The sequence below is a fragment of the Giraffa tippelskirchi genome, chromosome 10, assembly GCF_054371585.1.
Source record: "Giraffa tippelskirchi isolate mGirTip1 chromosome 10, T2T-mGirTip1v1.2.pri, whole genome shotgun sequence".
Lineage (NCBI taxonomy): Eukaryota > Metazoa > Chordata > Mammalia > Artiodactyla > Giraffidae > Giraffa > Giraffa tippelskirchi.
In genome coordinates this window covers 37,579,187-37,602,040 of record NC_137284.1, presented here as the reverse complement: position 1 = coordinate 37,602,040, position 22,854 = coordinate 37,579,187, and the positions used below count along the sequence as shown (strand labels likewise).

Genomic DNA, 22,854 nt, shown 5'->3' with positions numbered 1-22,854 from the left:
CTATATTACAAAAGCTACGTAGAGAAGCTGGGTTGAGTTATCCAACTGGGCTGGAAGTAGTTTCTGGAGAGGTAAAAATAGAATTTCCTAAAGGTGTATGGGGAGAAAGTAGTGCCCCAAATTCTCTGGGAGTTATCCCACCACAGACAACAATGGGCAGCATAGCTTCAGACAGAAAGGATTTTTATTCCTTCAATGTAGTTTCTGATGAAACTCATAAAATGAGATCTTACTTAGCTGCCCAGACGTCTCCATCAGACCAAACCCTTAGCTCATCTACTTCTACCATTGCTCAATATGGCAAAGAGTTACCTCAGAAAGTGACAGAAATTGTGAGGGAGTTGATTGTTCAGTCTAAATCAGAACTTCTTGAATTCAGTGCTGCCTTAGAAAAACTACTGAAGGAAACAACTGAAACCCCTTGCGCAAAATATGACAGTGATACAAGGGGTCTTTATCTGCCAGATTTAGTAGGTGTTACTGAGGTGCCCAGGCAAGCTGCTTCCGAATTCCATCCTAAGGAAATAAAAGAAACAGTAGAAAAGTCTGAGGCTCCATCAACTACTGACAGTGCTTTTGATATTGGTTTGGAGAAAGTCCTTAAAGAAACGTCTAATGGTCATTCTTATCAGCCCCAAGTATCAGTGAAGGAAGAAAGTCCGGAGAAGGAGCCATTAGAGTCCAAGCAGGCCAGTTTTTGGGGGAAAGTGCCCCCCTTTACTGGTCAGTCTCAGAGGCCTTGGAAATCAAATGTAAGAGTAATGTTTTCAAATTTCAAGTCAACCAACGTGATAGAGTGTTGGGAAGAGACAAAGCTGTGACTGGCTTACCAGTAGATCTCTGTGGTTCTGAAAGTGGGGTTGAGATCCCTGGAACCTCACAACTTTCCGTGGACCATGAAGTAGGGACCACTGGAACCATAAAACCCCTAGAGGAGAGGGATAGTGAAAGTGAGGTTGCAGTGGTTTGAGAAAGGGCTTTTCAGGAGCCTGGTTTCAAAGTAGCTCCTGAAGCAATTAATGTGCCCAGAAATAGGCAACCCATTCCCCTCCTGACAAAGAAAGAAAACTCTGCAAAAACAAGTCCAGTTGAATTGATTCTGGCATCACCGTTTAAGAGACTAGAGAAAAAGGAAGAAAAGGGTTTCTTTGACTCTGATTTTTCAGACAGAAACATTGGTTCTAATGCGAAAAGCTGGAGAAACACCTCCAGTGAGCATTTTGAAGTTTTTCACTGATTGGTTAATGAGTTGATTTATGTAATGCTGACATAAAGGATGATATAGTTTTTAAAACTGGGATTAATTTGATAATCCCAAATGGTGCTAAGTTTGTCTTTGTACTTCAGTTCTCCCTAGATTTTCTTAATAAGAAGCTACATTTCCTGTTATATTCTTTAATCAAATGAGTTACAAAGAGATAGCGTTACCCATCAGGCAGAGTTTCAGAATCTGATTTTATTCTCACTGATCAGTGATAGAATTTTCAGATTCCAAAGATGTGTTTTAAAGAAATTTTGAAGTTTAGAGAGTACCTCTGAGACATCCAAGTGAGCTTTCCTCTTGGAAAGAATTAGAATTTCCTAATTGGTAGTCCACGCAGCAGGCTCCAGTAAGATTTGTGGCAAGAAAGTGCCGCATGTGGGGATAGATTGCCCTCTTAGGAGCAATAGTGGTGGCTGAGTACCAGGAACAAGGTGCAAGGCTGGAACTTGCCCTCAGATACCTTGAACTGTTGTGGGGTTTGTTTTTTCGTCTTCTTTCTTTCTTTCTTTTTTTTTTTTTTTTAGCTGTTCTCTTCCTCCCGTTTCTGATTACCTACAGAATCCTCCCTTCTAGGCGGTGACTCAGTGTGATGACTTCACCTGACCCCACCTAAGGGCCTTGCCTGGCCTGCTGCATTGCTTTGGCTCCAGCCTTAGCTGAGTGGAGAAGATCTTCATCAATTTCCATATTCATCTAAGTGGACTTGGGATACTGGTTTCAGCCAGGCTCTCAAAGAAAGGGCTTGTCTCAGTTTGCTCTTCAGAGCAACCTGACTATTTTAGGAGAGAAAGCCAGGAACAAATAGGGATTAGAAGTTACCTGGTTAGAGTGATTAAATAATAAAGGATGCTCCCCGGCTGAAACATTTTAACCAAAGTTGCACAACAGCTAGTGTTGATCACCTGCCTCAGTAGAAAATTAATAGAATGTGTCATTCTCTAGCTCCCTTCGGTCTCAGTAAGAACAAATGAGTTTCACTGAGTGGCTCATTTGTGAGGTTTGGGTTCCTTTGCAAGTAGCCATAGGGTCTCTTATTGAAAACTGACCAGAGATTCCCCCTATAATCCTAGTTAATGAAGCTGAAGCCTCTTTAATATTTGTAACTGGTGGGGAAAGGAAAGTGAAATACCAGTCTCTGCAAGAGTATAAGTCAGCATCTTAAACTTATTGAAGGAGACTTAACTAAGCTACCCCATGAGTTACTAGGGTAAATGGGCCTATATGAAGTGAAGGACTTGTAAATTTACACTTAACTTTGAAGACTGTTCCTGAATGTGTATAGCTGGGTTTAAGTATACCAGCATAACTGATTGAACAGCAAAAAACCTATCTGAAAAAGAAATAATATAAATGATTACCCAGACAGAGCCCAGAGATTTTAAAATTATAAGCCAAGTAGGAGGTATAAAATGGTGCATGGCGTGTGTGTGTGTTCAGTCATGTCTGACTCTTTTGCAACCCCATGGACTGTAGCCTACCAGGCTCCTCCATCCATGAGATTTTCCAGGCAGGAATACTGGAGTGGGCTGCCATTTCCTCCTCCAGGGAATCTTTCCCGACCTAGGGATTGAACCCGTGTATCTTGCGTCTCCGATATTGGCAGGCAGATTCCTTACCACTGAGCCACCTGGGAGGCATAGTTTTCTAACTTCTAACCTAAATAATTATTTTTTAAGTAAATGAATTGGGTGGAGTGAAAGTAGGGAAGAACCTGACAACAAGGCCACCTCAATTTTGATGAGCAGCCGAATATATTTGACTTGTGGCTGAGCTCTTAAGCAGCCAATACCTCAGTATGTTCCTTTAATAAAGAGAGGAGGGAATGCTGAGAGATTATGCACATGATTCATGCACTAAAGCATATTAAAGTCACTGAGAAGGTCCGTAGTAAGAAAATTTTTAAATTTGAACACAGAGCATCCCAAATCTAATTCATCTTAGACTCCATTTACTGGAGAATGCTTATTAACATTGGGCAGAACTGGGATGTGCTTCAGGAAGGTATTGTCTGTCTAGAATTGTTCCCAAGTGGATTTAACTCATTAATGGAATCATTCATGGATTTAGCAAACAGTGTTGAAGTGCCTCTTGCCTGTCACTGTTGTAGGCACTAAGAATATAACAGTGACAGGTGACAGTACCCAGACCAAGCCTTATCCATGTTGGAGTTTTCACTGTCAAAATGGAAAAATTAAAGACAGTCTAGAGAAAAAAATTTATAACATTAGATGCATTTAAAAAACAGTTTTTATTCTCCAGTTATGCCCTTTTTCTTTTTTCCTTGTGGTCCTAAAATACCTTTCATTTTTTATAAAATGAAGGTATTAGTAGTTAATAGAGACCAACCTCCCCTGCTTTAAAATGCTTTCTATTTTAAAATAAAAAGTTGACCACCTCAGGTCATTACCCAACATTTTGATGGAAATCTCACTAGCTCGTGAAACCCAAAGAGTCTATATTTGTTGATCTGGAGAATTCACCCATCTGTGTACCCAATTATATACAGATGTTAAAACATCTGAATCCTGCCTTCTGTGGTTTTCAGCTAATTATTTTAATGCTCCTAAAACCATTTTGTGGCTGTCTTCAAAAGCTAGAAGTGAAGGGGAAAGATTCAAATTTTAGAACAGAACAAATCATGTGCCTAAAATAGAGGTGTAGAAGACTAAGAGAGCACATTGCTATTAATGCGGTCATTATGTTAATCTTGTCTCTATATCATTTATGCTTACCAATATTTCTTGACCAGGGAAGTCACTTAAGGAAATAACTTACCTGGTGGCTCAGTGGTAAAGAATCCGCCTGCCAATCCAGGAGACACCGGAGATGAGGGTTAGATCCTTGGGTCAGGAAAATCTCTGAAGGAGGAAATGGCAACTTACTCCAGTATTCTTGCCTGGAAAATCCTATGGACAGAGGAACCTGATGGGCTACAGTCCGTGGGGCAGCAAAGAGTTGGATACAACTGAGCACGCACGCACGTGCACTAACATTCCTTAGTGAAGAAATTTTATTTTCTTCTGTGGACTGCCTCATAGAATGGATAAAAGTATGGAGGCTTATGGCGTAATACCTCCTTTCAGCCTACCACTTCAGTGTCCATTTATTTATTAAGAGTTTGATTATTTTCTTTTTTCGTTTGTATTGTGCAGTATTCATCGGTTTTGTCTTGTAACAGGTTCAGAAGAAGAACCCAGTCCTGTTTTGAAAATTTTGGAAAGGAGTGCTGCTAGGAAAATGCCTTCCAAAAGTCTGGAAGATATTTCATCAGATTCATCAAGTGAGAATAAAGTGTGCCCCCCTGTCCATGCCCCGATCTAAGCTGGAAAATGCTTATGTGTACTTCTGTGGCCTCGCTGCGTGCTGTTGTGCCGTGAACCCCTAAAGGAGGGGTTAGCAGATGAGAACAGCTTTTCCCAACCCAGCTAAACGGGCTCAGCCAAAAGTGGTTGGAACTTCGCTTTTAAAACAACACGTGAGGTTTGGTTACAAGTACACTAGGTTTTCTTGAAGAATCTCAGTTTAAATGTTTATTCAAGTACACTGAGTTTAAAGAGTGTGGTACCTAGTGGTTCTAGTGGTAATAGCTGACATTGATTGAGCACTGTGTGCCGAGACATGGCTAAATGTTTTATGTGCATGATTCATGTAACTGGCATAGGCAACCACATGGGGGGCCCCACAAATTGTTATCCCCATTTTACAGATGAGGAAAGTAGAGTTCAGGGAGGTAAAGTAATTTGCTTCATATCATGCAGCAGAGCTAAGACTCAAAATCAATAAGCTGTTATCAAGAGCATTTATGAGGTGATTGTATTACATATAACTGCTTCTTGCCTGATAAATTTTTGCAAGATATGGAGATGAATTCATCCCTGGCTTCAGGGACTTCGCTTTCTCTTTTATCCCTTATTTACACCCATTTCTTTTGGATAGTGGAACTATAAGCTCAAAGACTACCTGATATACAACACTCTAGGCACTCTTCCCACTGCTTTAATTGGTGAAGCATTTCTAGCGTAGTAACATAAAGCATAATGTATATAGGGACTTGTGAGCCAAACAAACAGATTTAGAGACTGTGACTTCTAGGGGTTTTGTTCTTATTCTTTCTAAGCTAAGATGTACCCCTGGGATTACAGATGGTCATGAGGAAATTTATCAAGTGCAAGTTAACCACTGCCAAACTCATATGATTAAAAATTGATCACTTTCATGTTTGGAATATTTCTATGCATCTGCAGTTGACACTGAAAAGTTTCCAATTTTAAAAAGGAAAAGAAAAAAGAACAAGCTATGCCACTAAACAGTTCTTAAAATTCAGAGATTTTCAGGGCTGTGAAGGCAGTATTCCCAATTTGGAATGCAGCCCTCACCCCACCAAAGATCTTGGAATCTCAGGGTTAGAAGGGACCTTGAAGGTCACCCATTCCAAACTCCCCCTCCAATGCAGGAATTCCCTCTAAAGCCTCAACAGGTGGCCAACCCCCCACATCCGCCTGAATGCTTCCAGAGAAGGCTAGTCCAGTCCTTTGTTGTTCAGCCCTAATTGTCCTTTCTGATGTTAGTGATGGACCCAAAGGGGGAAAAAAAACTTCAACAATTGTCCAATTTGGCAAACCTCTAGCCTGAGAAGCATGAGGCTATTGCCATGGTGCAGCTTTAAAGTACTCGGGAATGTGTAGGGTTAAAAAAAAAAACCACACCATCAGCTGACGGGTATTCCTGCACGCTCCCTTCCAAATACCGATACCCACTCTCACACTAGCCTGCCAAGATTCCACTTAGCAGCTGGTCCCCACTTACATCTATCTCTTCAGTTGACTTCCCAAGCAAGGCTCCCAGAGGCATGCACAAATGATGATGCACGCCCAGAAATATTTGTTAATGACCGTGGGTTTGGTAAGGTGTTAGTCATGGCTAGCATCTTACCCTTTCCAGAAGAATAGAGAGGCTGTTGCAGCCCCGTGCTTTCTCCTGCTGCCGGCCGATTGCTTGCTCTGAGCTAACCCTCTAACCCTTGGGAGTCCGTGTGCAGCAGTGTGCTGATGTAAGCTGCATCGGGGCTGAAATGGGAGCTCCCGCTATGGCACTGGCTCGAGTAGCTAATCTAAAGAGAAAGTATTTTGGGGAAGACATCTTGGTTGCACCCCTCACACGGCATCTTGACTAATTGCTTCCAACTCCAGGGGCTTCCAGGGACAATCTCATTGTTCTTGCTCGCCAAGGGTCAGTCGTGTTAACCATTTGTTAATTTCTCCTGCACAGATCAAGCCAAAGTAGATAATCTGCCAGAAGAATTAGTACGTAGTGCTGAAGATGGTAAATATTTTTATGTATTTGCATGTTTGTCTGTGTGTTAAGTTCTGGGGTGGTTTGGGCGGTCACCGGAACACAGCTATTAGGATAAATAGAAGAACGTCACTTGTCACTATGTGATGAATGGTGCCAAAGTTGTTATAAAATGGTTCTGACTTGGTGCATTTAATACTGTTTGTATTCTTAAGGTTTCTGCTGGTGATACTGGTGTGAAGATCTCATCAGAGACCCTTGGGAAGCAAGGGTTTCTAAAAATAAGAAATCGTATTTCTATGAGCATGAGCAGATTTTTGCTATTCTGACTTGCAGAACTCCTTGTGAAGGCAGGGAGAGTGGCATGGATTCCTGGGTTAAGTTATTCCTGTATTTGATTTTCAAGTCAGCATATAGATCTCTCAAGATTTAACGGGTAAAGATTTAAGATCAAAGGAAAGCGTCCCAGAACAAGACTGGGTATCTTGCCTCTGCTTATGTAAATAACCAAGTATAGACCAAGGGTGAAATTGACTGATTCTGAATATTAAGGAGCCAGAAGGTCTTGCAGCTTGTCTATGGATCAGGTATTATACTTGGTTCAGTTATAAAATGAATAGGGTAATCATGGGGGCAAAGATGGAAATGAGTCTGATTCTTTATGGTTCAGCATTTATGCAAATACGTAATACTTGTATGCTAGAATTTTGTTTTCTAAGTTGCTTTCACTATAATAATAAAAATGTATGTTAGCTGAGCTTTCTCTTATAAAATGAAGCAACAGAGCTCCTCAAAGGTCCTTCCTTACTTTTATGTAATGGTTTTGTCTTTTATGTTGATAACTATTTCATTGAAGTAGGTGGGGCAGCGATTTTTATCTTCATTTTACAGATAAGAAAAGCTCAGAGAAAGGAGGGGATCTGTCTGAGCTTTTGTAGCTAGTCAGTCAGTGAGAGGGTGAGGATGGGAACCTCAGCTTCACTCCTAGCCCAGTGCTCCTTCTGTTTTCCATGCCATGGCTTAATGAGTAAGAGAAAAGGAACTGAACATCTATGCTGGATGTTGGATTTTTAGTTGAACAGGAGACCTCAAAGAGGCTAAGGAAGAATTGCATTGGGGAGTGGATGGAAGCAGGCTGAAAACCTGTCAGATGTATTCTCCAGTCTTAGTTGTGAAACTGACATTTGAGCTTTACTTTCATGTCTTTTTAATCTTTCTGTTAAAATGGTATTTATTCTCAATGTTGCTCTTCTGAGTAGATCAAAAAGCAGATCAGGAACCAGACACAAATGAATGCATTCCAGGAAGTGAGTAGCAGGATCTTTCTCACAAATGACTAAATGTTGCCACTCTACATGGTGTTAAATGTACTGAAATAACTAACCCCATTAATAATGCAGCATTTATTATTGTACTAAACTCTTACAGCTTACAAAACTATTTCATTCTGACAAGGGTTTTATTTATTAAAAGCATTTTACTGCTCTGTGTTAATTCATGATTCTACTGAGGGATAGTTATATATTTTTAAAATTATTATATATATGTATATATGTATGTGTTATATATACACACATTATTGCTGAATACTATTATGATTTTGCCAGTCTCCCTGCTCTTTGAATCTTTACTTAAAATGATATCACTTGGCAGTATGGTCTGGAGTATTGGATCTCTTATGGCCTCTACAAAACACTATAGACATGAAACAATTTATAATGTATTTAGACCTAGGAAAGGACTGTACTTTGACAATTAATATGTAGTATGGCTGTGTATACCTCTCTACATTATCTATAGAAGCAAATTTTTTAATGCTCAGGGTTTAAGCTCTGAGGTTCAAAACTAAAAATAGTATAGTTCAATATATAAGGCAAGTGAACCTCTGAATCTTAGGTAGTAAATGTACACGGCAACATGGATGGATCTAGAGGGCTTTATGCTAAGTGAAATAAGTCAGAGAAAGACATATATGTGATCTCACGTATATGTGGAATCCTAAAAAACAAAAACAGCATGCAGACTCAAAGATATAGAGAATAAATGGGTATTTGTTGGGCGTCATGATGGGGTGAAAATGTGCAGGGGATTAAGTTAAAAAATAAATCATGGGAATGTAATATACAGTGTAAGGAATATGGTCAATAATATTGTAATAACATTGTCTGGGAACAAATAGTTACTAGACTTATGGTAATCATTTCATAATATATGCAAATGTTCAATTACTAGGTAGTACACCTAAAACTAACATAATACTGTATGTCAACTATGTTTCAATTTTAAAAAAGAAAAATGTATGTACACTTGTGGTAGCTCATATGTATCAACTAATTAGTATCCACCACCAGGAAAAGATAATGGTTATTCACTGTTTTCTGTTCACTCTTAAGACTGTTGTTCTTAACTGTGACTATTGTCTTGAGTACAAATAGTACGTTAAAAAGGGGTTTGTGGGGACTAGCAAAGAATGCAGATATGCTTGTGTGTCTTCTTGGCCTCCCTTTTCAGAGGTGGTTTCAAAATCCTAGGCATTGGAGGGATGAAGATCCACATACCGGCCCATAGGATTTTTAATAACAGTTTCCCAACAGTCATTGGATGTGCTAGTGGTTCTTAAAGAGAAGCACAGCCAAAAGAAGGAGCCATTAGATAGAGGAAAAGTGCTGATGCTTGAAAACAGTGACTTCTCATCTGAAATCTGAAACTCTGCTCATGAGGTTCTCCTGCCAGAGATGAAGGCGCTGAGCCTTGGCACATGACCTGACAAATTCTTAAGAACTACCTAGGAAATAAGGCCATCCAGGCTTCAGCCATTGGTGTGTGTTCTCTGTCTGGCTGCCACAGAGGAAACAAGACTTCTGTCTCTCAGTGGTGTTGGGTAAAGAGGCTTTTCCAGTTGCTCTTGAACCAGCAACTGGATACTTAAGTTTGGGCATCTTAGTTTATCTTTGTATGTTTTATTCAATATTTAGCCTGAGGAGTGAAAACAAACCATAGACATAGATGATGTATGCCTAAATATCTGTGTCTTCATTTGTGACCTCCTAATTAGCTTAGTTTTTGGTCAAGGCAAAGAGGCTAGTCAGTGCTAAATTCTGGATAAATTAATTTCTCTTTTTGTGTGGTATTTTCCAAGATGACTTTTAATGCCTGGGCTGGGGTTATTCCTTTTCTTTACTGAAGAGTGTGTTATTACCATAAAACAAAATGAAATGCATGGTCAAAACACAAATAACTAAAGCCCAGTAAACATATTACTAAACTGATTACATTTGAGTAGTAAATATATACTTTGAAACTAACAGGGAGTAATGTTATAATAAAAAAGTATTGCATACTCATTGGGCTATCCTTTGCCCTTGTAGGACCTGATCTTATACTACTTCAGTATAAGTCACTCAAATACACACCATGGGAAGTAATTAAAGCAGATTATCATCTTGTGAGACACCATAAATATATTTTGATGCATTTGTGAGCCTAAAACTAGGTGAGAGCTATTATGTGATAAGAAAATATTTAATAGTTCAAGTTTCTATTTTCCTTCATTAGATTTCTTTTAACTAATAATAAATGTACCTAATAGGGCTAAACTTAAGCCTTTTGAGTTATATGTAGACATATAATTTGATTTTTATTTATCTGTTTTCCTAGTGTCTCTACAATGAGAAAGTCAAGTCAGTATATCTATGTCACATGGAAAAGATAATTTAAAGATTTCTATCAGGTGTTTACTTGTTTAGCAAAGACTTATATAGAGCCTAATATGTGCCAAGCACTGTTCTGGGTGCCTTGAAAAATATTAAGCCATTCAATACAAAAGCTCTGATTCACCATAAGAAAAGCTTAGACATTGTCATTCTTAGACGAAGAAGAAGAAAAGTTTTCTAACTAGAGTTAAACATATTAGGAAGAGAATTCATCATCTTGTTGTGACTTCCACATACATACTTACTGTATCAAAAAGAAACTGTGCTACATTTTCATATTAAATTCTTAGAGTATCTTAACCTGAGTCATTCATACTTGGCCTTTGGATATCGCTGTTGAAATTTATCTGAATTGACAGATAGCTAAATAATTTCTATTTTCAGAAAATAATTAATTTTGAAACTGTGGTCTTTTATGATTCTGAGGGAGAAATACTCTTAACGTAATCCCAACAATCACTAAGGAATCCAACATCCTTTTAGACATCAATAGCCAGGACACTTTTATGATTGAGTTGTGTACAAAGATCCTTGCTATTCAATGAAATAGTTTTTCAGCCTGCAGCATGTTCAAAAATATATCTCAAGGAGATGAACCAATAAAGTATAGATCTTGTGGTTCAAAGATCTACTGTGAAAAAATATAAATTAAAACCAATTCATGTTAGTAATATGTTTCAGTATAATTCAAATCCAGTTCTCTAGTCCAATAAAACCTAGTGGTTTTTAAGTTCTGTTTTCTGTTTGGTTCAACTCCTTGCTAGTTCTCTCTATATAATTTATGAAAATTGCATGCTGCTTACCTTATGGTCCTGTGCATGTGAACTACTGTGCCTTTAACCATTTTACAAAAACGTCTCTGTTCATAGATGGAAAAAAGTGTGTTTTCAAATTATGCCTTATGTTTGTCTGACAATTGTGAGGATAATTTTGAATGGAAATGCTGCTGTTTAGTTTCCACAGTGTCTTCACAGCCTGATAATCAGTTTTCCCACCCCGACAAACTCAAAAGGATGAGCAAGTCTGTTCCAGCATTTCTCCAAGATGAGGCAAGTTTGTCTTTTGTACCTTCCGAAAAATGGAACCAAATAAGTGGATTTGCTATGCCAAGGTTGGTGTGTTTGCATTAAGCCATAGCAGAGACCTAAGAGGCAGCAGGGCTGACCTTTGCCTCTCATATCAATAGACGTAGTGTTTTTGGTCCTGGAAAAAAGGCAAGGCATATCTCATTTGACTCATATAGTAACTTTTTGGTGGTGAAGCCAGATTGCATACAGGGAATGTGACTTTTGTTTCAAAATATGAAACCCAGGCAGAAAAATGTTGGCATGAACTTCTCTGTAGTTTCAAGTACGGTTCATTTGCGAAAGCTTAGTCTAGATAGCATGGCTAGCTTGAAAGCATATGTTAAAATTACAAAGTATCAATGACATGGAAAACTTTAAGGATATCAACCGGGTGTAAGCACTTTATGTACATTATCTCATTTAATCTGAGAGGTGGGCACCATCAGTATCCCCAGATATTACAGATGAGGAAACTGAGATTAGGAGAGATCAGGAAACCTCACTCAGCTAAAGAGGGGCTGAACCCAGGACTGGAGTCCAGATCTGACCTTCATGCTATTAATTACTATACCTTCTGTTTCAAATAAGAACATGACTATTATCTGTTACTCGTTTAATAGCTAGTAAGTACCAGGCACTCTGATATCTTTAACTCTTACTAACAAAATGTGGTAGGTACAGTGTTTTCCATTTTATACAAGAAGAAAGAGCCTCACAGAGCCTTTCCTCAAATTCACCAGCTACTAAAAAGTAGATCTAGGATTTTAACTCAGGTTCTTTGACTTAACTAAGAATCCATGTTTTGCAGTCAGGTAATTAGAAGTCTGAGGTTTGATGTTAGACACTCCCACCCCTAGTTATGCTGCTGATTTGCTATGTGGTTATGAACAATTTCCTTAACTTCCCTGAGCACTTTCCTAGTACCTAACTCATTAGATTGTAAGATAATGCAGGGGAAACACATAGCACAGTGCTGACACGTAGTACTTTAGTGCTTGCTGTTGCTGTTGGCAGTTTTGGTCTGATTTTTCATGATGAAATAAAAGCTTCATCCTTTCTCTTAGTAGATGGAATGTAAGGAGAGCTCTGAAAACATATGAATTACATCCCTTCTCCCCAGCCTCCCGGGAACCCTTCTGTCTACACTTGAGCCTTCCATGAACTGTATCAGAGAATATTCAACCCCTGCATATGCTTAAGAGCCCACATTATAGTTGCTTTGGAAAGAAGCACTCATTCTTTGAAACAAACTCATGAGCTAGAAGCCAGAATAGGTACTTCATGGAGTTCCTGTGGTTTTATACCTTTGTAGATGTGCTTTGGTCTTGGCTGGTCATATGAAAAAAACATCTAATAATTTGAGAGGCAAATGATACCAGTTGCTGACTTTTTTTCTCGTTCCTTCAGTTTTAACCTGCTGCCTCATTGCTCCACACAAAAGATAGTCTAAATAGTTTGAATCTGTGGATCAGAGATGCCAAATTAAGCTGTATTGTTTTACCTTTCAAAGTACTTGGGGTTGGACTGAATGTTAAAGAAGGTGGGATAAAATCAGACTTTGCTTCTTTGTCCACTGTCCCTTTGAGGCTCACCATCAGTCACATTTGTTGAGTGCCAACTTTGTGAAAATCAGTGTTACAAGTCATCAAGACAAGGTCCTGTCCTTCCAATAATCACTAATGATCAAGTAGAATGTACCAGGTAGAATGTATTATGGCTGTGATAGAGGAAAATGGTCTCTAAGCATGTGGGGAGGGAGTGTGATAACAGAAACATTAAAAAGCTATGGATTTTTTCATCCTTGAGGAAGAATTCTTTTCTCATCCACATAAATCATAATTTTTTAACTCCTTTCTTAATCTGCACTAGGATTGGCATCTGTTATATTGACATGTAATTGCATGGCCCTGGAATATGTTGGCATGAACTAACCACTCCTTTGTAAAGGTGTTTCCCTAACCCAGGAGCCACTGAACTGCTCCATAAACTCTCTAACCCCAAAAGGAGCTCATTCTGAATCACAAATCCTTAAAGCTACCATCTAATAAACTATAGATCTAAATATAATAAAATGTATTATTGCCACTTTTTCTTTCTTAACCCTGGTAAATATTTCCAGGGACATATTTAAAATACATACCTTACTGCCATTTTTTAAAAATTGTTAAAATCCAATGTGGGTAGAATGTATAATTCAGTATACCTCCCTGTAGCAACAAAAAACATAAGCACAGTAACTCTATAGGAATACCTAAGAGGTGGTTTAAAATTACATATCAGTTCAGTTCACATATATGTGTGTGTGTGTGTATACACATGCATGCATATATGAAAAACTTGAAACACAGATCAGATTAGAATTGTTTTCCCTAGTTTAATAGTGTCTCAAGTAAAAGATTTGATTTTTAGGGAATTTAAGCCTATGTTACTGAGAAGAATTAGGCATGACATTTTATGATTTAAGAGTAAATATTAGACCTTTTATTGTCTAGGTAAAGATAATTTCTCATATGTATCAATAAAGTTTGCCAAGCAATATAAATGTATAATACTAAGGGAAAGCCAAGAAAGCTCACAATATGCTATCTTCTGTAGCACCTGGGGGCCACCTTGCTGGTGAAAAAAAATCACTTTGTTATTTCGGTAGCTAAACACTGCTCTCCTGCTTAAGTGGGATCCTGGGTAGACCACCCACCCCATCTTGAATACCTTCCTTGGCAGTTAGCACTGCTGTCCTTTGACCTTGGAAAATGTCATACATGAGTGGGATACCAAGATATTATCTTTATCTAAACTAAGATCTTGATCTTGACTCTTTCTGAATTTAAATTTTGTGTGTATTATATGATGTTTTGTAGAGTGATGACAGAGAGACAGATACAGCATCAGAAGGCAGTTACCAGCTCAGCAGACACAAGAAGAGCCCAAGCTCTTTAACCAATCTTAGCAGCTCCTCTGGCATGACGTCCTTGTCTTCTGTATGTAAACAAAGGCTTCGTGTTAATATCCCTCTGCTTCTGCCAACCTTGCTCTGCCATGCTCCTGCTCCTGTAAAATGGCCTTTTGTTATATTTCTAAGATTCCAGAGGCGTGAGAGTTTTGTTTTTTATCTAACCCACAATTAGCTTCTGGCTAGCTACATCTTCCTTTCTTCTCTTTTTTTTAAATCACAAGACAGTTCATATCCAAGATAAACAAATATGGTTTGTTTTGGATGTTAAGTACTTCAAAAATAAACCTAAATTACCAACAAGATGAACCACTATACTTCTCTGTGCGGCAAATGGGGTAACTATTACAAAGTCTGCTTTTATCAGGTATGATTTTATGTACTCTTTGCAGGTATGGAATTGTACCTCTCTTTTAGCAAGTCATTTATTCTGACAACTAAAAGTACTGATTCACATTAAAAGGAGAGGTGATTCTTTGCCTCATGGAAGGATTCAGAATGGGATTTTCCAAAGGAAGCTCCCCAAGTGTAGTTCTCAGATTTGATTTGGAGAATTTGACTTTATATAGAAGTGAGATAGTTTTGTGTGTGCATGTAGCATGTGTATAGAAACACATATATATAAATATGTCCACATACATTTATCCAAATATCTATGATCTGTGTATACATGCCCAGATCTCATCAGGTATGCTAAACGAATGATAAATCTGTGCTTAAATTCTTACTGGCCTTGCATTTTTCAAACTCTTTTTTAAAAAATCTATTTAAATTGAATTTCTGCTGATAACAATCAAATGTATGGCCTTGGGAAGGCTTTAAACTTCCTTCATCAATCATCCATTTTCTACCCTTCCTGACCTCTAAAAGTGTATGGCTCAGTAAGCATTTTCTTAGAGTCAGTGGATGGGTAACATAGTAAAATTCCTTTTTAGTGCCTTGGAAATTTGATAGAGCAATGTGTCACTGTGATTTGTGTGCCTGGGGTTTCTCACATCCTCTTTATTTAACATTTTAAATTCTAAGCATGCCTAAAAATGGGACTCTGAGTACCCACTACCATAAAATCACCCTGGTTTGAAATGAGTCAGCGTCTAAATAACTTTGCATTTCATACTTTTCATCTATGTCTCTTATAGGCAGTTTTTGTTAAACACCAGTCATCATGTCATGTATATCATGTCAGGTTGTCTGTGTTGGTATGCTTTTTTAATGCCATATTAAATTAGCTGCTTTTATATGCAAACTAGAGAAATAATGGCAAGCAAAGATTACACCCATGTAATCCTTGTGCTGGATTCGAGAGTGAGACAGAGACACTGCATATTTTCCGACGTTTTCAGGTCAGCGGCAGTGTGATGAGTGTTTATAGCGGAGACTTTGGCAACCTGGAAGTGAAAGGAAGTATCCAGTTTGCCATTGACTATGTGGACTCACTGAAGGAGTTGCATGTCTTTGTGGCCCAGTGTAAAGACTTAGCAGCAGCGGATATTAAGAAACAGCGTTCGGACCCGTAAGTACATTTTGGAGTCATTATTTTCTCTTAGTTACTCTTGTAGAAATTGGGAAAGAAAGAAAGAAATTGAAGGGAAGGTATGTGTGTGACTGTGTTAAAAAGGAATGTTCGGGGGAAAAAACAGGATTTGGGGGGAGAAAAAGAGTTGGGGAAAAATGCTGTTTATAGATTCATACGCCAAACTTACTAAATTATAAGAATGTCAGAGAAACACAAAGCGTTTCAAGTGGGAAGGAACCTTTGAGGTCATCTTGTCCTGATTCCTTCTTTTTTACAGATAAGGAAACAAAGGACAGAGAAGATAAGCCACTGTTTGTTTATAGCAGCACAATGAGTAACGAGGGCTTGAGCCCCGTCTCTCTCCACACTTTCAGGCTTTTTCTAAAATGAGGGACATGTTGGGCATACTTTATAGTGCTCAGTGATGCAGAGATAGTTAAGATTCTAGAATAAGGTAGTTTACACATTTAAATTATATTCTACAGAACTTTAGGGGGAATTACCAATTCATTTTTGAAAGCACAGGTTTCATGGCATTTCAGTTCAGTTATAAAAGTTGAATGACAGTCCCCACTTACCCCCATGCGGAAGTCTGTTTCTTAATTATTTTGCTAGCAGCCCAACCCTTTGTTTTTGTTATAAAAGCAGCTGGGCCCAATAGCCTTTCTTTTTTCTTTTTCCTTTTTTTTTTTTTGTTTTACATTGAATATGGCCTGATTAGATTTTTCTTTCAAAAGACAGTCTTTTTTAATTCTGCAAGCATCAAAGCCTTTTCTTAATAGATCACTAGCCAATAAAATTAAGCATCATATTAGAGGTCAGTTGTCTTCCCCCTGCCCTACATTAGTTAAGGTCAAAGGAAAAAAGGAATTCAGGGACTATCCCTTAAAAATCTTCAAAACACTTTAAAATGATCCATTCCACTGAAATCACTTAGAAGTTTAAGTATAGAGGTGTTGATGAGAGCATTTATTATATACTACTTTCGCTAGTATCATGAAATAATTATTACTATCAATTTCTAATGCATTTTTAAAAGTAGAGGTAGACATGTCACTTTTATTTTCTCTGACCTTCTTGTCTGTTCAATTCTCTTTTTAGATACGTGAAGACTTACCTGTTACCAGACAAAGGCAAAATGGGCAAGAAGAAAACACTTGTAGTGAAGAAAACTTTGAATCCTGTGTATAACGAGATACTGCGGGTACCTACAACCTCTCTGTTTAAGAAAATCCCAAATGGTGACCTATGCATTTAAAAGGCCATGTCATCTTGGGTAGTATCTCTACAGAGGAAGTCAGTCCCCAAGAGAGAAGGAAATGAATAACCGCTTTCTGAGAATTTGCTTTGTATGAGATGATACACCATGACTGTTGGATGCCTTGTCTCATGCACACCCTCCATACTCTGCCAGGGGTTATTATTATCTGCATCTCACAGATGAGGCAAATGAAGCTTAGGGAAATAAAGAAAACTGGATACATAGATGATAAAGTTGAGCACTGCAGCCAAAACAATCTCCTAAAAGCCCAATTCTGATCCTGTTATTTCTCTGCTTAAAATCTTGGAGGACTCCCATTATTAGCCTTAAGGTCAAACCCGCCCATCTTAACATGCACGCCCCTCCCTTGAGAAGCTGAGCTCCAGCCTCATCCTTCCACTTTCATCATCTTTTTCAGGTTGCCCTGATTCCTTTCTGTTCTTTGGAGGAATTACATTCTCTCACTCTGCTGGGACTTTCTCTTTCTTCAAACTGGGATGTTCTTCCCCACATGCTGTCCATAACTACTTCCCACAGCCTGAAATGCCTCTTTCTGTGAGAGGCTGTCCTTAACTCCTAGGTTTCCCTGCTGTCTGCTGCCTCAGTCTCTTTGTTTCACAATAGGTGGCGTTGACATTCAGCACTTTAACCACTGGTTTAATTGTAAATTCCACGAGAGCAGGGATCAACTCTATGTTGCTTATAAACTGTGTACCTTGTGCAAATGACTTAACCCATCTGCACTTTAGATCTGCAAATGGGAGATAAGAATAGTACCTATGTGGGACCTCCCCAGCAGTCCAGTGGTTAAGAATCCAAGCTTCCATTGTAGGTACCACAGGTTCAATCCTTGATGGGGGAACTAAGATCCTTCCTGCTGCATGGTGTGGCCAAAAAGTTTTTTTAATTAATTTATAATAAAAAAAAGAATAGTGCCTACCTACCTCAGTAGTTGTGAACATTAAAAGAGTTAATATGTGTAAAGTGATAAGTATGCATTAGTGTGTGTTAGTCACTTAGTCATGTCCAACTCTTTGTGATCCCATGGACTGTAGCCCACCAGGCTCCTCTGTCCATGTTTTTCTACAGACAAGGATACTGGAGTGGGTTGCCATTTCCTTCTCCAGGGAATCTTCCCAACCCAGGGATTGAACCCAGGTCTCCTGCATTGCAGGCAGATTCTTTACCATCTGAGCTGTAGGGAAGTCCATAGTATAGTATGCATTAAACAGTAAATGCTGACTCTTAGTACAGTGTCTTGGATAGGTACTTTAAAAATGTTTATTGGAAGGAGAGATGGCTGGATAGATGAGTGGAGAATATACCTCACTCAAATGCCCATATTCTATCTTCCTTCAAACTATCTCATACTGCCTTAGTCATGGGTAACAGATTATTTAAAATAACAAATGTGAGAAGTATTATTCATTCTCTCATTCTGGAAATTCTGTCCAAGTATTTGGTTATCCTCTGAGAAAAAGAGCGGCATTAAATTAACCATCAGTTATCCATGGGTGAATTGTCTGTGGATTTTCTGTAGCAAGTTTTTAATTACAGTTTGACTGTGATACACCTCAGCACCCTTGCTATTTCTAGGTCATCTACTTCAACCATGAACTCAGGTAAACCCAGCTCATTTAAATGGTAAACTCAGAGAAAAGCAAGTCTACTACAACCAAAATGGACATTCAAGTAGTATATCATAAAGCTAAGTAGAGATTATTTTTAGATTAGAAAGACTATTATCCCTTCCATAATTATATATAATCAAGAATTGACTACATTTCAGGTTAAAACTGTTAGGATGCCTCCCCAAAAAACAAAAAACAGGTCTATCTTTTCTTGAAAAATATTTTGTCCTTGCCGAATATCAATGATTGGAGAGTTTGTATATATTGTATATATATGGAGCAGGTGAAATATGGGAACTCTTCTGTACTTTCTTTTCAATTTGTGCAAATCTTGAACTGCTCTAACAATTAGTCTATTAAAAAAAAATACCTTGTCCTCAGGTAGAAAACAGACCATTGGATTAAACTTCATTTGTATTTTTAGACTGAATTGGATTCATGTTATATCTAGTTAGAACTAAAAACATCCAGTAAAAATTGAATAATTGGCTTTTGTTTTTAGAGCGCTATTACCAACTATGATACTTGAGCCATGATTTGCTTTTCCAGAAAGGGGAAGAAAAATCAGCTTTTGTGGAAGATGGATTTTAGCTTTTTGAAACAAGACACTTAGAATAAGATGACTTTGCAGTATTTTTGAGACTTCAAACCTAACAGATGAGAAAAATCTGATCTACACAGAGGACTTTATCTTCACCTCTATGTCATAACTTTGGCCTAAAATATTATTTACCCCTTTAATTTCCTCCTTTGAACGGCAGTATAAAATCGACAAGCAAATCTTAAAGACACAGAAGCTGAACCTGTCTGTCTGGCATCGAGATACATTTAAGCGCAATAGTTTTCTAGGGGAAGTGGAACTTGATTTGGAAACTTGGGACTGGGACAACAAACAGAATAAACAATTGAAGTGGTACCCTCTAAAGCGGAAGGTAAGTTTGGAGTTTTTTGTTTGGTTTGGTGGTTTGGGGCCTGGGATTCAGGAGAGAGCTGCTATAAAATTCCATTTTCATTCAGAATGCTTATCCATTGTTTGGGATCATCATGTCCTTTCACTCTGTCCAATAAATCTCTTAGGCTCTTTTCTATGTTTTCTAGTCTTTCTTCCCCTGTCTATTCCTTGGGCTGGCTAGTTTCTGCTAACCTATCTTTTAGTTCAATAATTTTCTTATCTGCTGTGTCTAATCTAGTATCTATCTAATATCTAGATGGATATCTATGGGTCCTCAGTTATTAAACTTTCAGATTTATATTTTCACTTGATTCTTTTTTATAGATTCTATTTCTCTGCTAAAATTCTTGATCTTCTCATTATCTTTGTGAATTTATTAATCAAAGGTACTCAAAGTATGTATCTGAAAACTCCTATATCTTAAACATTTGTGAGTCTCATCTAATTTTGTTTGGTCATTTGGCCCTTTGTTCTGGTATGCCTGTTCATTTTTTTATTGCACGCTAGACACTGCATGTGAAAAATTCTAGGGATAATTTGAGAGGGTTTACTTTTGCATTTGACACACAGAGAAAGGACACCCTGCCTCAATCTAGCCTGGTAATGACCTGACAAGAAGCTGGGGTTCGGCTTTCACATGGTCTGATCTCGTTTTTCTTTGCCCCTATTTCTAGGCTGTGGTCTTTCATGGGCTCCAACTGAAAACCTAGGAGGTAGTTTGCAGATTTTAGCATGTATCCAATTCACCTGACATGCTTATTAAAACACGTATTTCTGGCCCTGTTTCCAGGATTTCTGGTTTGGTAAGATCTGGCCCAAGAATATACATTTCTAACAGATTCTCAGGCATTGCTGATACTGCTGGCCTGGGGACCATACTTTGAAAACAATTAGTCTAGCGTGTTTTCTGAGACCATCTCTCCTTGCCAAATTTTGCCTCCCCAGCCCCGTGAAAGGCTGTGCTCAGCCTCTTTCTGCTAAGCTTATTGTACTCTCAGTTAGTACTACTCAAAATGCAGCTAATGCCTCAAAGTGGAAACAGAGAATTTCAGGCTACAACAGCTTATCCACTTGAACCCTATCTATCTTAATAATTCTTCAGCACTTTCAAATAGATTTGTTTAATCCAGTTTTTTTTGTTGTTGTTCTCAATGTGAGGGTTACTGTGATACATACAATTTATACAAACTGTTAAATATCTATACAGTAAAGCCATTCCACTTAAGGAATGGTTCCAAAATACCACATCAAAGTCACCTGAAGCCCTTATTTCTAGGTCTGCCTAAGACTTGCTAGTTAAGAATTTCTCAGAAGTTGTCAAGAACATCTCATGTTTAGCTCCCTTCCCTTATGTTTCTGACATATAGCCCTGTTTGGGCAATAAGGCTCTAAAAGACCAGAATTTGAAAGTAAAACTACCTGTTTTATAGTAAATATACATTTTTTAAATTGTATTTATTTATTTTAATTGGAGGCTAATTACTTTACAATATTGTGGTGGTTTTTGCCATACTTTGACCTGAATCAGCCGTGGGCGTACATTGTAAAATGATTGTTCAGTTTTTGTTATTCTTACAGGCATCTCCTCATCTGGTCTAAAATAATTAGCTTAATGCAGCTATTAAAATGTATTATTTGTCCCCCACCCATACCCTGGCTCTTCCTACTCCTTCAAAGAAAGAAAATACAAATAAGTTGTTTTATGTGCTGGCTGGATGACTAACCAAAATGTATGTGTTTTTATAAAAATCTAAACATTTCAGAACACCTTTCCCATCTCCAGGAAAGCCATTCTGACTTCTCTAAACTGAAAGACTTAAAATGTGTTCTGGGTACCCTGCAGAGTTTTCCAGGACACACAGTGTAGCCTTCCCAGATATCAAAGCAACAGTCTATCTGTGATGGGGAGGGAAATTTCAATCCAGGGCACTGATGGATGATACCTAACCTCAGAAATGAGGCAGATATGGCCCTGTAACAGAGCACAACAAACAGGGTGAATGCTTTGTGTCTCACACCTGCTGACATGCCTTCATTTTCCAGACAGCACCAGTTCCCCTTGAAGCAGAAAACAGAGGTGAGATGAAGTTGGCTCTCCAGTATGTCCCAGAGCCAATGCCTGGTATGTACTGATTTTCTGTCCAGATTTATGTCCTTACCTTAGCCGTTCCCTCTCCAAGGATTTCTTTGAGTTCTATGTTTTTGTTTTTGTTTTTTTCAAAGATGAAGCTCTATTTACTAACTTAGTAAGGGTCCAAATGAGTCAATCCATACTTGTAAACTAGAAAATTTTCTTTATTTTTAGTTGTGGTCAAAACACATAGCATTGAAAAAAAAATCACATAAGATAAAATTTTTCTTAACCGTATTTAAGTTGTGCCATTAGTTGTGGCTGTTGCGTGTTCACTCAGTTGTGTTTGATTATTTGTGACTCCATGGACCCCACCAGGCTCTTCTGTCCACGTGATTCTCCAGGCAAGAACACTGGGTGGGTTGTCATCTCCTCCTCCAGGGGATCTTCCTGACCCAGGGACTGAACCCTCATCTCCTGCATTGACAGGCAGATTCTTTACCACTGTACATTAGCAGTGTTAAGTATCTTTATAATGTTGTGAAGCATGTCTCTGGACTTTTTCATCTTGTCCATCTGAAACTCTATACCCCTTCCTGGTAACCACCATTATATTTTCTGTTTCTTTGAGAAAAATTCTCATTTTTTTCTCAGCCCAGTTTACAGCCCTTGTTTTAACTTTGGCCTCACTTTCCCCAAAGTTTGTATCTACACAGTGTAAATGGCCTTTCCTGTGTAGTTCTGTGATACAAATGGAACTGGAGTAGTTTTTTCCCCCCATGGGTGGGAATTAAAAGAATTTATATTAAGCCTCTAAGAAATTAGAGCTCATTTGTCCTCTACTCTCAAGATCTCATTAGGGTAGAAAGCTTTTTCTTCAAAATTACTACAATGCATCCTTGATGTTAGAGCCTCAGGTCTCTAGCACAGTTAAGGAGCAAGAGACTGTCAGGGAATGAGTGCTAACCCCTCTTTCATTTCCCACACAGTTCCCTAAGTTATTCTCCTTAAGAATTCATATGAGGGACATCTGTGGTGGTCCAGTGGCTAAGCTTCTGTGCTCCCAATGCAGGGGGCCAGGGTTCGATCCCTGCTTAGGGAACTAGACCCCGCGTGACCAACTAAAAGTTTGCGTGG

General features: G+C 38.4%; 1 protein-coding gene across 6 annotated transcripts in view; it reads left to right on the top strand.

The window, feature by feature from the left end:
• SYTL2 (synaptotagmin like 2) overlaps positions 1–22,854 on the top strand; it is a 129,841-nt gene that overhangs the window by 99,456 nt on the left and 7,531 nt on the right. For 3 of the 6 annotated variants that reach the window (XM_081536936.1, XM_081536937.1, XM_081536935.1), the window contains 9 exons: positions 4,443–4,544; positions 6,533–6,586; positions 7,816–7,863; positions 11,224–11,318; positions 14,195–14,314; positions 15,630–15,799; positions 16,904–17,006; positions 19,456–19,626; positions 21,690–21,768. In XM_081536936.1, the coding sequence (XP_081393062.1) occupies positions 4,443–4,544; positions 6,533–6,586; positions 7,816–7,863; positions 11,224–11,318; positions 14,195–14,314; positions 15,630–15,799; positions 16,904–17,006; positions 19,456–19,626; positions 21,690–21,768 (942 nt within the window). The remainder of the gene's footprint in view (positions 1–4,442; positions 4,545–6,532; positions 6,587–7,815; positions 7,864–11,223; positions 11,319–14,194; positions 14,315–15,629; positions 15,800–16,903; positions 17,007–19,455; positions 19,627–21,689; positions 21,769–22,854) is intronic. The other 3 variants (XM_081536938.1, XM_081536940.1, XM_081536941.1) reach the window with 3 other exon arrangements.